Raw genomic sequence first — 15,429 nt, 5'->3', positions numbered from 1 at the left:
CAAGAGTGCTTTGAAGTCTGTGCATAGTCCAGCTTAAACCGGTTGCAGGGGCTACCAACCCCTGCTCTGGCACGAAACTGGACAAAGGAAATGGGTGTAGCCACCCCTCTTTCCTGACCCTCCCATAGGTGGCTCCCTAGAGTTTGTCCCACCCCTTCCTTGGGTATAAGATCGGAACACCTGGCTACAGGACTTTAGATTTTACCTGGACGAAACTCTGATACATAATCCTGGAACTTCGACGTTCTACAAGGCGCTAGATGACTAAAGAATCTCCCTTGGAGTAAAGGAGTTACTCCCCTGCAAGGCAGGCACCTAAGACGCATCTGACCGGTTTGCATCTCCGAAGCTCCCGGCGGACTCCGAAGAATTTGCAATACAGGAGGAGGGTTCCCAGACTTTCCAGAGGCCGACCCGAGCTCCCAGCAAAGCTGAGACCTGTAGCCATCGTGGGGACCGTGGAACCGGAACCCCTGGACACCGTGCACATTTGCAAGTGCATATGCTACTCGTCGATCCTTGAGGCTGTGCTTTGGGCTACTTGTAGTCCACACCCCGAGCAGTGTCTCCACCGAAGATTATTGGCCTACAGTCAGTGAGTGTCCCGTGGGCTGGTATTGTGTGATTCCTCTCAAGGTCCCTTCGCGATTCCTCGTCCGTCGACTGGTGGGTCCCTGTGAAGGCAACTCTAACTTTAATTGGGCTTCCCTGGTTGCTCCAGACGTGCCCTGACTCTCCATCGCTTGGGGAGTCCCCAGGACCTTGCTGGTCCACACCGAAGCATCTTTTTTCTTCCTGCGTGGGTTGCTGTTGCCAAGGCTTGTTGGGTTCAATCCGAGCACCGACACCGCAGCACTCGACATCCTTCGTGGGACAGCTCGAATCCAGCTCCTGGTCATCGTCGACGCCTCCTGGTCCTCGTGGCTGCAGAGTCAAGCTTCACCTCTTCGCACCTGAAACACGCGACATCGGTGAGCATTCGTCTATCGTGTCCCTGGCCACTGGCTAGTGACCCAGACTCTGTCCCCTCTGCTTTCAGGTTCTTCTGATCTTCAATCACACCAGGCACTTTTCTTCTTCCCGGCACCAGCACTTTGCAGCAGATCGCCATTGAAATCAACGACGATTCCCGACACCATTTGACACCTATGCACCCGGCTTTCCTGGGTGAGGTAACACGAGTACTCCCGTGCTCCCGTGGGTGTTGGCCCTAGAACCCCCTAAGTCTAAAGGGGTTTGCTCAAAGTCCTCTCCTAAGTGTCCTTAACTTCTAAAATTCCAACCACGACTTTCCCATAGAATAGTACGGGACTCGCGCCTGTGTTCTCACACTGCACGCGTCCCCCGTGGGTCTCCTGTGTCACTACCTTGGGTGGTTTCTTGGGGTCCCAGCGATTCTACGTGCTCTAGGCACTGTGTCTAGTCAAGTCGTGGTTCTTATTCCACTTTCTTAATATATGGTTTGGTACCCCCCCCCCCCCCCCCCCTCCCCCCCCGGGGCCCACTGTGTATTGTGCCATTTACTGTCGTTTTAGAACTGTATTATTGTGTATCTTGGACTCAAATCTCATAAAGAGACTAGTAGTGAGTGTTTAGAAATAAATACATATATTTTATATATACCTTGTGTGGTTCTCCTTTCATTTAGTGATTCAAGAGGTTATAATCTGGTAAACCAAGCTGCTTTACACTCCTTCAAGACTTGTCCTGAAGGCTGCTCTCCACAGCTACCACTAGTACAGCTTTCAATAAAGGTTGTCTTTAAACCTATTCATCAATAAGGGTTGTTTGGACTGGTACAAGGTGCCCACTATAACTAGTGGACAGCATATACCAGGCCAACTTCTCACAGCAAGGCTAGGTGTAAGAGAGTGGTAAGGCTGGGTGTGAGGGGGTGGCTGGTGGGAGAGGGTGGAAGGGCTGGGCGTGAAAGGGCGGTAGGGCTGGGTGTGAGAGGGCGGCAGGTCTGGGCGTGAGAGGGTGGCAGGGCTGGGCTTGAGAGGGCGGCAGGGCTGGGCGTGACAGGTGCAGGAGGGATGAGCCTGAGAGTGAAATAAAGGGCTAGGCATGAGTAGTGGCAATGGCTGGATGTGAGGGAGTGGCAAAGAGTGGCCGGGCCTGATAGGCTGGCAAGGACAGGGCCTGAATAATTAGCAAGGGCCTGACGTCAGAGGATGGCAAAGGCTGGACAGGAAAGAGCAGGAACACTGGACTTTCAGAGGTCACCCACCTATGAATGCCAAAAAAGATTCTTTTAGGCCAATCCACCTATGATAATTGTCAGGGAATTAAATGAAAGACACCCTCAGCTCAGTGATGCTGAGATCCCAATCTCACCTGTAGCAGCCAGGTAATGAGGTTTTCCAGATTTGGTTGCCTTCTCCCAGGGAGGCAACCAGGCTTGAAACCTAAACTTTTCATCCCAGCTAGAGCGGCTTGCACTGCTTCGCCTGAGTGGCACCCCTCTTCTGCTTTGGTTTGCTCCCATCTGAATAGATGCCAGAGATTCATTTTTCACGTTCGGGAGGTTCATGCTTTCCGGTGCTGAACACTCAAATTAAATAATCCTGAGTTTATCGCTTCATGGAGGCACAAGAGTGGTTGTGTTTTGTGTTTTTTGTCTTGTTTGGTTCGTCCACCTCGTTTCATTTGCTTCTTGTATTGCAGATATGGGAACGTGTGAGATCACCAGGGGGAAGCAGGCTCTGGAGCTGCGCAGCAACCTGTCCGAGAGGCGCGCCCTCACAGACCGGATTAAGACGCCCGAAGGCTCTGATGAACTGTCGGTCCGGAATCTGCAGTGGTCCAGGGCTCATGGTCAGTACAGATGCCACAAGTGTGTACTCAGGGTGCACCCTTAAACATTGCTAATATTAGTCTTTCACAAGATATAGTAAAACAATTCCTCTTAAAGAAACTGCACCAGGGGCCATATTACATATAGGGCGCCGCATTGTCCCAGTCTGTGGCACCAGGGACCCTTAACTATGTGCCAGTGGCAGCCAGCATGGTTCGCGAGTGGCGGGTCAGGTGTGGGCGCACGAGGGGGCGAGGAGGGGGTAAATGAATGAATGAAAGAGCATTTGTAAAGCGCCTGGTTACCCGGAGGCATCCCCGCGCTAACGGACACTCTACTCATTAGTAATCGTTCATGGGAAAAGTAAGGTTGTTAGCTGTTTACGAAAGTGAACGTTGTTTATTTGAGACCGGATATGCAGGGGGGCCATGTTCCAGAGTTTCGCCCCACAGTAGGAGAACCTACGGCCTCCACATCTGGTGCGTTTTACTCTAGGAACTGTCAACAGGTATTTGTCCTCTGATCTTAGAGTTCTTTGTGGTTGATAGGGGTGCATCATGGCCTCAATCAGCATGGATCATTTCCCAGTCAGAGATTTTTGTATGATACACATATATTTAAATTTGATCCTCTCCTGAATGGGGAGCCAGTGTAATGAGGATAGTGCTGGTCTGGCTGATAGACGTTTCAGAAGATTCAGCAAGAGTCGAGCTGCACAATTTTGTAAAGTCTGCAATACTTTAGTAATAGACAACGGGGTTCCAAGGTAAATGGCATTTGCGTAATCCAACCTAGACAGGATAAGTGCCTGTACCAGTAGTCTTCTAGCCAAAAAGGGGAGCATGGGGAGAATCCTCCTAATCATCCGCAGAAGACCGTAACAGGTGCCTGCAACTTTTCGCGCCTGTTCCTTAACCCCTTGTGTGCCACGCCCTTTCCCCGCCCTGTGCCGGGCTTTCTATTAGCGGGCGGAGTTCATGACGAGATGGTCTCGTCATGGGCACAGCGCAACCGCAGCCCATGACGAGACCATCTCGTCATGGGCACTGAAGGGGTTAAAGTCAAGATTGGTGTCTAAAACGATTCCTAAACTTTTTATGGTTTTTTTAGGGGTGGTTGGGGGTCCAAGGCTAACCGGCCACCAGGATTCAATGGTTATAGATGTTACTTTACCGAGAAGCATATCCTCCGTTTTTGCTCCATTAAGCTTCAGGTAGGATGCCTCCATCCAGCTAGCCACTCTCTCCAGACATGCCGTGAGAGCCCCTCCTGAGTTGTCATCATTGTTCAAAGAAACAACTAGCTGAGTATCATCTGCATAGGTGACAATGTGCACCCCGAACGGGGTGACAATGCTTGCCAGTGAACTCAGGTAGACGTTGAACAGGGTGGGGCTTAATGCTGAGCCCTCGGGGACTCCACACGAAAGCGGTACTGGGTCAGAGTTGCAGTCATCCGCAAAAATGGAGAAGACTCTGTCTTCCAAAAAAGAACTGAGCCATTTCAATACAGCACCCCTGACCCCAATGTCTTGAAGACGTTTAATCAGGAGTGAGTGGTTCACAGTATCGAAGGCTGCGCTGAGGTCTAGTAAGATAATTGCAGCACAGCCTCCGTTATCTAAGATCTTCCTGGATTCCTCCACCACCGACAGGAGCGCGGACTCGGTGCCCTGTTGTGCCCCAAAGCCGGTCTGCGATGAATGCAGCAAGGCGTTCTTTTCAAGGAAGCTAGATAACACAGAATTAACATGCTTCTATGCAATTTTACAGACACCTGGGAGCAGGGATATAGGTCTGTAATTCGACCAGTCTTCCATATTCAGGTTGGGCTTTTTCAACAGGGCCCTAACCATTGCCTTTTTCCACAGGGGAGGAACAATACCTGTGCAAAACGAGGCATTGATAAGATCAACAGATCAACCAAAGCTGATAAAATGGTTTTCCTAATTTTGAAAAGAGCAGTAGGAGGAGGAGCCAGATTTAAGATGAGTAAGAATTCCATCTACCTCCAGCTCATCTACAAGAGGAAGTTCTACCAGGAGAGGCTGTTCTAACCTTGACTCCATTTGGTGGAGCAGATGTACATCTACCTTCAAAGGAAAGGATTTATAGATAGTTTGAATTTTTTCTGAGAAAAAGTTTGCCATCTGATTACACCAGGATTGAACATTCTCCCGAATGGGACAGGGAGAGGGGGGTGCCAAGAGAGACTTTGCAATCTGAAAGATTTTCCTTGGAGAGTTAGCTGCAGATGTTATTTTTTCATGGAAACAAATACTTTGTGCAGATTTTATCTCTATTTTATAAGCTCTAATAGCATTCCTATATTTAGTTCTGTTGGTCAGTAAGAAGCCTTTCCTCCATTGCCTTTCGCATCTTTTACACTCTTGTTTGAGTTTTCTAAGTTCTGGGGAATACCACGGATTCTTTTTAGAGCCCGTTTTCACCTGTATCTTTTTTTTGGGCAAAATTTTATTTAACGAAGACTCCAGCCAATTATTGAAGATGTCATTGGCCATTATAGGATTAGAGTGAAGTGGGGGACGGGTGAGTTCCAGTTCACTTTCCCACATATTCCAAGAGAGGGTTGTCCAAGTACGAATAGACTTTTTTGTGTTCTGCACTACCGGTTTTAATTCCTGCCTGACCCATAATAAAGGAATCAGGAAATGATCAGTCCAAGGAAGGGGAATAGGTTGGGATGCCGTCAAAGACTGGATGTTAGAAAAAATGGGATCCAATAGATGATTTTTAATGTGTGTGGGTCCAGAGACTTTTTGAGCGAACTGAAAGGTCTCTAATCCCTCAACAAGCTCTGTTATTTGGGGGTGTTTCATTTTATCAAAATGAGTGTTAAAATCTCCCAGAATCGTAAAGTTGGGTAGAGAACTGGCAAAATTAGTTACACTATCTATCAGAACTTGACAGAAAGGAGCAGTCGAGCCAGGCGGGCGGTAAAGTAGTATACCTGAAAAGGTAGAGGTAGGGGATAGTTGGATTGAAAAAAAAATGCTCTCACATTGCGATATAGGACTACTTGAGAAGCGGCATTTAAATTCTTCCTTGTAAATATTAGCAATACCTCCTCCACGCCCACACTCTCGATCATGCCTCTGAATCAAATAATGAGGAGGAAGAGTTTCAGAAATAACATAGTCCGAGTCTTTGTCTAGCCAAGTCTCAGTAAGAAATAAGATATCTGGCTTTTCATCTTCCATTAGCATGTGGATTTCCACTGCATGTTTAACAAGGGAGCGGCATTTGAGAAGGAACATTTTAAATTTTTTCTCCTCCAATAAGGATTCATGTCCGCCTTGGCGGTGATCAGTTTCATAGCCGCAATGAGAGCATCGTGGGGAGGGAGAGTCACAGCACATAGAGTGTAGGCAATTATGCGGTACCTCTGTTTTCAAATTCATGAGTTGATCATGTGAGTAGATAGTTTTTCTAGTCTTAGAACTCGCAGGGGTTCTGGCCCTTGGTCCCGTTCGGGCGCGGACGGGCGCAAACGGGCTTGCCTTACGCGTGCCTTTGGCGCGCCCGCTGCGCGTTCGCTTCATTGGCTCCTAATGAGCCCGAGTACGCGGGATCACGTGGGGGGGGGGAATGGCAGGTTGCAATCAGCTAGAGCGGTGACCTACACCGTAAGTATCAGCCCTGGAGGAGCATTGAACACAGCTCCAGTTACAGTCAAATTAAAAACATATAATGCGGAGAAAATTCAGAGTTAAAAAGATTTTCCCTCCTTTTAAATTCCCCTAGCAAGTTCTAACAATTCCCACACAATACTAGCAGTGAGGCGTCCGCTTCGCGTTCGCGTCCTCGGCTCCTAATGAGCCCGAGTACGCGGGATCACGTGGGGGGAGGAGTGGCAGGTTGCAATCAGCTAGAGCGGTGACCTACACCGTAATTATCAACCCTGGAGGAGCATTGAACACAGCTCCAGTTACAGTCAAATTAAAAACATATAATGCAGCGAAAATTCAGAGTTAAAAAGATTTGCCCTCCTTTTAAATTCCCCAGCAAGTTCCAACAATTCCCACACAATACTAGCAGTGAGGCGTAAATGGTGAGCAATTTAAAAAAAGAACAATAAAATAAGCACTTACCTTGCCACGCCGGGTACCACGTCTCTGCTCCTGTTCTCCTGGTTGGATTGGGGCACAGGAAGCACCGCCAGGCTCCCTTGACCAATCACAACGCTGCAATGCAGCGTTGTGATTGGTAAGCACCCAGGCTCCCCTGACTAATCACAACGCTGCAATGCAGAGTTGTGATTGATCTGAGCATCCTGGGTGGACGCTCAGCCAGGGAATGGGGGCCTGGGCCTGAGAGGGCCAACCAACAGTCACTGCGCACTTAGGAGTGGGTAAACCACTCCTCCCCTGCCCTGCTCCGAGAGCAGAGCAGCCCTGCCCACCCGCCTGCCCGCAAAGCAGCAGTAAACAAAACATTATAATAACTCAGTTATTATCATTTTATGTTTCTTTTACTTTGCAATGCACTGCTTAAAAGCAGTGGGGCGACGCTCCTCCGCCATAGCAGAGGAGCCGCCCCTGCTGTGCGCACCGGGAGCAGACTGGAGCATTGACCCTTTTATGGTGAATGTGCTTTTCAGAGTGCAGGTGCAAACTCAAACCTGCACTAGTTAAAGTCTGACAGGCTGTTTGAAGCCACTGGTCTGCCTTTCAATGCAAGCAGCAACCTGCCCTATGTGTTAAAGGAAGGTAGAGATTCCCCTGCAGGTAGGTCCAGTGAACTCACCCTAGGAGGGCCCTTCAACCGCTTTATACCCTCCTCAAAATAAGCAGCACACACTGACTTGCACCACCTCTTTGTGCAGCACAATCAGCCCGCCTCCTTTGCCACTGCACCTGCTTCTGTAATACAGTGCAGGCCTAAAGTCAGTGTCACCTCGTCAGCATGGGAGCTGCCACTAAGCAAATGAGGAACACCCCCCTGCATCAGTGCAAAATGTGTGTTAGCCAGATCCGTGCTGTAGAAGGGGACGTTGAGGTATGTGCTGTCCCTTCCATGATATCAAAGTTCCCATGGGTGTGCGGGGGGCGCAAGAAGCAGGCACCAATGTCCATTCCTAGCACCTGTCTTAACAGCATCCGCTATCCCCTGTAACCTTCTACAGTCTATAGCATCTTCCATCCTCCTTGACATGCCACTGCCCTCCATAACCTCTTCATCTTCTGTAACTTGCCCTGCCCTCTGGAGCATCCTTGATAAGTAACCCAATGCTGTGCCCCATTCATTCTCTATCCCCAGCATTCCCATTACCGTTCTCAACAGCAGCCTCCAGCCCATGCAGTGCTTAATTTGAGCCGGTGGACTCCGGTGCTCGGCACAGGCACTTAATTGTCAACACCGGTGCTTGCGATAGTCTGCCACAAGGTGGCGTTGTCTGGCTAATTTAGAGATGATCAAAACAACAGTTAATTATTGAGTTCATATACATAAAAAATGACTATTGCCTGCTGCCCAAACCATTCTTATAGCTTCGGGGGCCTGGAATAGTCTGAATTGTCACACTTGTAGGAGTGTGATGGTTAGTTAATAGTTGTGTTGTTACTATCATTGGCAGCATAGCAGGGGAAATATGCTGTGCAAGCTGCATCGGCCTCCTGACGAGAGCCCTGCTACTTATTTGTTTACAAATTAAGCTCTGAACCTGCATTAGTCCTCCATTAATCTCTTGATCTGTATTGAGCGGCAACTGTCTTCTCTAAAGTCTTCGCCGGCACTCAACTATTGTCCACTCAACCCTCCTCTATGTTGAGTGTCCCCTGATGTTCTCAGCAGCATCCTCGGCAGTTGTAACCTGCCGCTGCTCTTTTTATGACCATTATGATCCCCATTGATATGCTGTGTTTCTCCCTAAGCGCTTCTTCTTTAGTAACCCACATCCTCCAGCGGTGCACCCTTGTCATACACCGGTACCCACTGATGTCCTCCTCTCATCCTGCATCCCTACTTCCCTGCTCATCTTCTCAGCACATCCTCCTTTCCAAATCACTGAAAGAGCCCTACCCCCTTGGCCCCTCCCATCTATTGATATCTCCCCTTTCCTTCACAGTACTCCCGGAGAGCCGGCATCTGCAGTTTGATTGCGGAGTTCTGGTCCAGTTGGGTTTTGCAGCAGAGTTCTCGAACATCTTGATCATTTACACAAAAATTTTGAAAATCCCAGAGGAGATGCTGAGCTGTGAAGCGAAACTGATCTACATGCCTGAGGTGAGGAGTCTGAATCCTGTCCTTCCTTGAGCTCCATTGTTTTCTCCTTTAGATACCACGTGCAGATTACCACTGTCCAGCATCTCTGCAGCACTGTCAATAAGAGGCTACTGCTCTCCTGTTATGATGGCCCCAATTGTATACAGCTCAGGCGAGCGAGAGGCTGAGTCAAGCTTATTGTGTAATTAGATTGGCCCTTTCGAACAGGTGTCTTGTAAAGTTGAACTAGATTGCTGTAGCACATACATTAACCCACTGAGCTATTGTTCTGGCGTTTTGAGAGGGAGCCAGTGGGGTCGAGAGAGGTAGAGAGAGAGAGGTCGAGAGAGGTAGAGAGAGAGAGGTCGAGAGAGAGAGGTCGAGAGAGGTAGAGAGAGGTAGAGAGAGAGAGAGAGAGAGAGAGAGAGAGAGAGAAAAAAAACATTTTTGCAAACCAGTGCTAAGAGGCTTTTTACTCTGCTGGTGCTCACAATGATCTAACATATCTAATCGTTCACTTGTAACTCAATAAAAAGCGTCACTTTTTTGTATACTTCAGTGTGACACTCTAAGTGGGACGGGTTTTACATGGGTCCTGTGCCTACTATGCCACTGGAACCAATCTATACGCCACTGATGAGCCCTAATAAGGGTGAAACCGGTCCTGGGTTGCTTGTGTTCTGGTTCAGGATCGACCTGGCCTGGCAGTTCGGGGTGGACAGTCCCCATTGGAACAGGGTCGAGACTGATTTGCATATGGCTGAATCCAAACTGAGGTGGCATAGTGGGCAAAATAATGATGGACCGGGATACTGCCCGAGTTACTACCAGTGGCTGAAATCAAGTCAAGCATTCCATCCATCACTTTTTTTGTAGATTTTGATATTTAGGTAGCACGATGATTCTGTAGTCGATATTTCGACTTACAATAAATTTGTGTTTGAGTGAGAACACTGAATTGAACCACTCGATCTGCCAGTGACGAGACCACTATTTCAGAAGGTTAACAGAAGAAAAGACCTGGCTGTTGTCGGCTCCCTTTGTCATTCCTTGGATAAATACCATACCCCGTTAAAGTTCAAATGGCAAACGTTGCCTTACGGCTAGCAGGCACTAGCTTGCTGCTCCCCTTTTGCTTAGTTTTGGGGTCTGCTGCTGCACCTATGCATATCCTAGATCACAAACTCACCGTGAGCTGTGATTCACAAGCACTTGACTCTTTCAGGACCTGGAAGTCGATCTGAAGTTCACCAACAAGGAAAGTCCAGAAGAGACGGGCTGTATGATCTTTACCAGTCGGACCAAAGAGCTCCCAGACTGTTGCCTCTACACCCGAATACGTGGCCTGCAGAAGCTCAAGGTGCGGACGATTGTGTGTAGGGGTTCGGGTTATACGCTGTTATTGTGGGTGATTGGCGTACTCATGACTGCAATGGAAAACCATTGTGTTTGTTAATGGACTTTATTTTCTCCCTTGCTTGTTATTGTGTTAAACTTGTGACTGTGGGATGCTGCAACAAAAAAGTTTGTGGAAGCAAAATGTCTGTGATGATGTTGTATCAGCGTTGAGTTTGTGGTAGACACAGGTCCCCTTTGGGTTGTGTATTTGGTTCTATAAAGAGCTTTATGGCACGCTTACGCATGCAGTGAGTTTAGGTGTGTCTTTAATGTCTTTTTGTGAGAGGGTTTGCAATTTTCTGTCACCTGCTGTGGAAAGTGTGTAGTTTTAATGCTTGTCATGTTACGTTGTAGTATGGTCTGGTGATGTATTGCTTTATCAGTCATTGGGAACGTTTATGGATATGAGAAAATGTGTAATTTAGCTGAATTTGTATGCTGGGCTGTGGTTGTGATTGTTTTTTGGAGTTTGGTATATATATTTTTTACAAAAGAATCCATATAATACATATTAAAAACTCACCCCTAACAGGGGAGAACAGTCCAGGCCCTGACCTACTTTTACGCCCTCCCCCATCTTCCTGCCCTCCCGGAATGATCCATCTACCCATGGTCCTCTTCACTGCGTGAGACATGGCTGTACTGTGGGTCCAGCTCCTTCTTGCGATTATATCACATGAGTAACCTTCAAGGTTCGCAGAGCGTGGGATCAGGTCTTCTGGTACTTGCCCGGTCTTACCTTGTCAGTATATTGGGGATCAAGCTTCCTACCACAGAGGACGCTAATCGCCTGTTTATCTACCGATGGAGCAGGTCAACGTGTTCCTCCTTTCAAGATAGGAATGGCTAGAACCTAGATAGCAGTTGATCAAAGATAGCCACGTCTAGATCTAGGTGTAAAATAATGTAGAACATTTTTATTAATCATACAAATGAATTGCTTTTTAGTTGCAGAAGGCTTGTGATTGTGGAACTGTTAACACTGGAAGGAGTGTTTGATCATAATGATGTTAGTAATGACGTTTATTCGTGGTGTATGAGAGTATCCTACTAAGAAATTGTGTGTTTAAAATGTGGCTGTTTCAAAATGTAAATTTGTTGAGAGTTGGTGGTTGTGAGCAGCTCTGTGGCTCTTATGATTGACTGTGATGCAGACAACCTAGAATTTGCGTAGGTGGTGGACTTTGTGCCTGCTGTTAGAGCGGGGCTTTTATAAGGTTGTGGCTGTAATTGCTGTATGTTTTTATGAAATAAATGCCTACCAACAATACTTGTTCTATACTATAAATGCAGAGTCTTGTCATACTGTCTTTTGATGACTTAGTTGAAGTTTATTGGGTATTGCCATAAAAGATGTAGTGATTGTATTGCCTTTTTTGTTGGTCTGTGTATTCTGTTTATTGACTTTGAGTATGGTTGTTAATTTGCCCCTCTTGTATGACTTCTAGGCTGACCTGGCCTTCACTGTCTGCCTGCAGTACCGATACCATGGCATTGATGACTTTATCGAGGAATATAAGGCGGTTAACATTGGCAAGCCTCTTGTGGCCAAGTTGAACCTTCAGACTGGTAACAAATCCGTGGACCTGACCGGTAGCCATATCCCCATGTCCAGGCAAAGCTCCTGTTGGAGCAGCATTGACTCCTCACGTGTCCCTGCTAGCCCAACTTCCTCTGTTATGGAATATGGAGAGTGGACTCCGAGTGCCTATTGTCTGAGCGGCTCCCTGGACCTATACGAGGCTGGTGGCCCATGGGTGAATGTACCTGAAGAGACCCAGAGTCCAGAGATCTAGGTCTTTCAGATAATGCAGCGGAGCAGCAGTGTTCGCGAAGGACTAATATCAGCTATTTTAAGCACCAAAGAGCCGACCATGCAGAAGAGGACAGGAAGGCAGAGCTGAGCCTTTGTAGCTGTACATAGTTAGTGCTCGCGCCTGTCCTGTGTAGGTAAAATAACGGAGTCCTTTTTCTGGGCTCGAGAGACTTTGTGTCATTGTGTAATATCTTCTCCGTTGCATTGGTTATTTTTCTGTTATTTGCACTAATTCAATTTTCAGTTTAAAGCTAATAAACTCAAAAGGTCTACATGGTGGCTGGGGCGCTAATACAGCTCAAAGGTGTTACTATCCATTACTGGCCCTCCACAATTTTTCACCTTGTCGTAACTGTTGCTGCCCAAGAACCTTATTATCCTCCATGGGGATCCGGGCCAAGAAAGGTTGTTGGGTCTCCGAGTTACTTCACTTGGTTGCTGTTTGTTGAGGAGGGATCTTGAAGAGTGATCTTAGAACCCAGTTTCAATGTCCACATTAATATCTGCTCCGTTAGACACATCACAACCCGCTAATATGAAATTCAGCCTTGTTGTATGACAAGACCAGAGGCTGGCATGAAGCAGTAATCTTTTTAATTCCAAACTTCTGCACCTATGCATAAAATTAAAACAATAGTGCAGCGATTTGTGGTCTGTGGACCACTGGGGCTCCGCATGCCTACTCAGGGGTTCCGCAACTGTTTAGAAGATTAATATTAAAACGTCCCGTAAATGTTTAGGAAGTTACAATCGGCGATTAAAAATGAAGTTGCTATCTTTCTTTGGATTTGAGGCAGCTGCACAACTGCTGCAAATAGAATGTTGTATGGACTACTGGTGGCCCTAACTGAAGCCCTGATATCACTCTTCAAAAAAGAGAGCACACGTTAGCAGCAAAATAGACAACTCAATATGTTATTTCCAGCATATTGCTTCGGGTTTTCGAATTAAAAAAACACATTTTGAAATAAAATCCAACCTTCCTATTATAATTTCGATTGTCCTATATTTGTATGTGAATTAAAATGCCATAATTTGTGTATTTGTTTGGTGTATACTTGTTTCTGTATTTTTCTGTATTGTTTTGAGGTTCAAATCATAGACATTGCTTAGGCCAGGGTCCCCCAGCTTCCAGTAATGATTCAGTAGACTTTCCCAGACTTCGTTAATGACTCAGTGTGGGCCCCCGGATTCCAGTAATGATTCAGTGGGGGGTCCATAGAAGTCAAAAGGTCGAGAACCGCTGAAACTGAGAAACACATAAAATCTTCCCAATTGCACTTTATTATTAGAAACTCTTCAATTCCTTCCTCTTTAAAATGCTGCTCCTTAGACAGCAAAGCAGTCTTTTTCCCTGTCTTTGGGTTTCGGATTTCATAATATGTGTTAAATCATGTCTTTTGAGAATAGTGATAAACCAGTTAAGGAATATCTGTTGTACGAGGGAACGATCTTAGACGGGTAGTTTATTTTGTGTTATAAAAATAGTTGAAGCTGTCCACCTTGTCTGTTTTTCACTTTCGCCTCGGGTTTTTAATCTCTAGTCATGATGAATATATGTGTATTTGTACCATTAATTATCTGTGTGTGGTTGAGTACAGCGACTGTTCGTAGACCGAGCTAGAAGCACTATGACAGCTCATTTCGTGGGTTCGAGTGCCGCAGTCGATGGCTGATGTAAGTGCTCACTGACCCCAGCAGGTTTGGGTGTAGCTGTTGCTGCCTGCTGACCTCATGTCATCAATTCTTCAAAACAGTATAATACGAAGAAGTGCATAGCGAGTAGGCGTTGCATCAACCCTTTCAGAAGTTGCCTTTCATGTTCTTTTCATTTGTTTTCCTTGCTTGGATAGGCTGTCTAGCAAGGCCATGGCATTTTAGATTGTTACATTGGTTTTGTTGATGGGGCTTCAAATAATCCTTTTAGTAGAGTTCAGTTGCAACATGATGCGTTGAGATCCAGGGTGTATTCTTTTATGTACGTATGTTGTCTTGACAAAAATAATGTAATTGCTGTTTTATGGCTTTGTTTGTTTGGGAACTACTTGGTGCTTGGATGACTTAGACTGTCATAAAGACAATGTTATTCACTGATCACCTTGTACATTGATTTTCTAATAGGATGTATGATGTAACAACGCGTACCATTACAACGTGGTATGTTACATCGCGGTTTTAACAATGCAAGTCATTACATCGACTTGCGTTGGAGGGCGCTGGACATAGGAATAGTGTGAATTACTATTCCAACTCCAGTCTACGTACAGTAGGGAAGGTGTTGGAAAGTAATTCACACTATTCCTTATCCTACAGCGCCCTCCAGCGCAAGTCGGTGTAACGACTTGCGTTGTTAAAACCACGATGTAACCATACCGCGTTGTAATGGTTGCGTGGTAAAGGATGTTTCCCTTTCTAATACTAAGGTTTCCTGATAACACCTTGTCGGGTTTATGGCTTATGGTCCTTCTGTAAAAAGTATCCACTAAGTCATATTTTGATATATTCAGCAAATGGACCCTACTCCCACTGTTGCAGCCCAGATATTGCCTCATTATGGGATGTTTCTTTCTAGTGGTTTGGGGGCACCACACTCAGTCACTTAAACATTACAAACTACTCCCCCGAACAAAAGACATAACGGTTAGTTTTGCCAATGCTTGTTAGTGAATGTTGCTGTTCTTTTATAGAGGAACAATGCGTTTGAGATCTTGTGTGAAAGAAGACATCCGAGGAGTGGATAAAGGACATTCACACAGCTTGGTGGATTAGGTGTAGGTTTTGTCTTTGAAGCAGTGAAGAGGAAGGGTTTGGGTTGGTACCAACTAATCTGTGGGTAGTCCTGTGTTTTTCTCTTTCAAATGTTGCTTCTGATGTATGTAATTAAAGAGGTTCATGCCTAATGATATCCTCCATGTCTTTAATAAAGTCTAGATTTTCCGGAAAGTAATTTTCCAACTCTTTTGTCCTATCTTTTTTTTGTCCCCAAAGAAACGGGCGGGGGTGAGCACACGAGTAAGATTATTTGACTTCATGCCCGCATATCCCTGGGTCTCTGAGGCCGTACAGTCCACCAAAACAAGGTGAAGTAGAAAGAAACTTAAACGAGAATATGTGTGGGTATGCATCGCAGCACTGAAACGCTTGTAGATCATTGCTATAAATGATTCATTCAGATCCATTAGCCTGTTTCATAA

General features: G+C 46.3%; 1 protein-coding gene across 2 annotated transcripts in view; it reads left to right on the top strand.

The window, feature by feature from the left end:
- The window catches only part of LOC146772429 (mucosa-associated lymphoid tissue lymphoma translocation protein 1-like), a 66,471-nt gene extending 51,281 nt beyond the window's left edge, over positions 1–15,190 (top strand). For both annotated transcript variants that reach the window (XM_085639851.1, XM_085639852.1), the window contains exons 14-17: positions 2,668–2,817; positions 8,885–9,042; positions 10,247–10,381; positions 11,868–15,190. In XM_085639851.1, coding sequence (XP_085495977.1) covers positions 2,668–2,817; positions 8,885–9,042; positions 10,247–10,381; positions 11,868–12,215 — 791 coding nt within the window. In that variant the 3' untranslated portion in view covers positions 12,216–15,190. The remainder of the gene's footprint in view (positions 1–2,667; positions 2,818–8,884; positions 9,043–10,246; positions 10,382–11,867) is intronic.
- The last annotated feature ends 239 nt before the right edge of the window (positions 15,191–15,429 follow it).

This window comes from Triturus cristatus, chromosome 12 (assembly GCF_964204655.1).
Source record: "Triturus cristatus chromosome 12, aTriCri1.1, whole genome shotgun sequence".
NCBI lineage: Eukaryota > Metazoa > Chordata > Amphibia > Caudata > Salamandridae > Triturus > Triturus cristatus.
The sequence above is the reverse complement of the archived record's forward strand: the minus strand, read 5'-3'. Positions and strand labels throughout refer to the sequence as shown.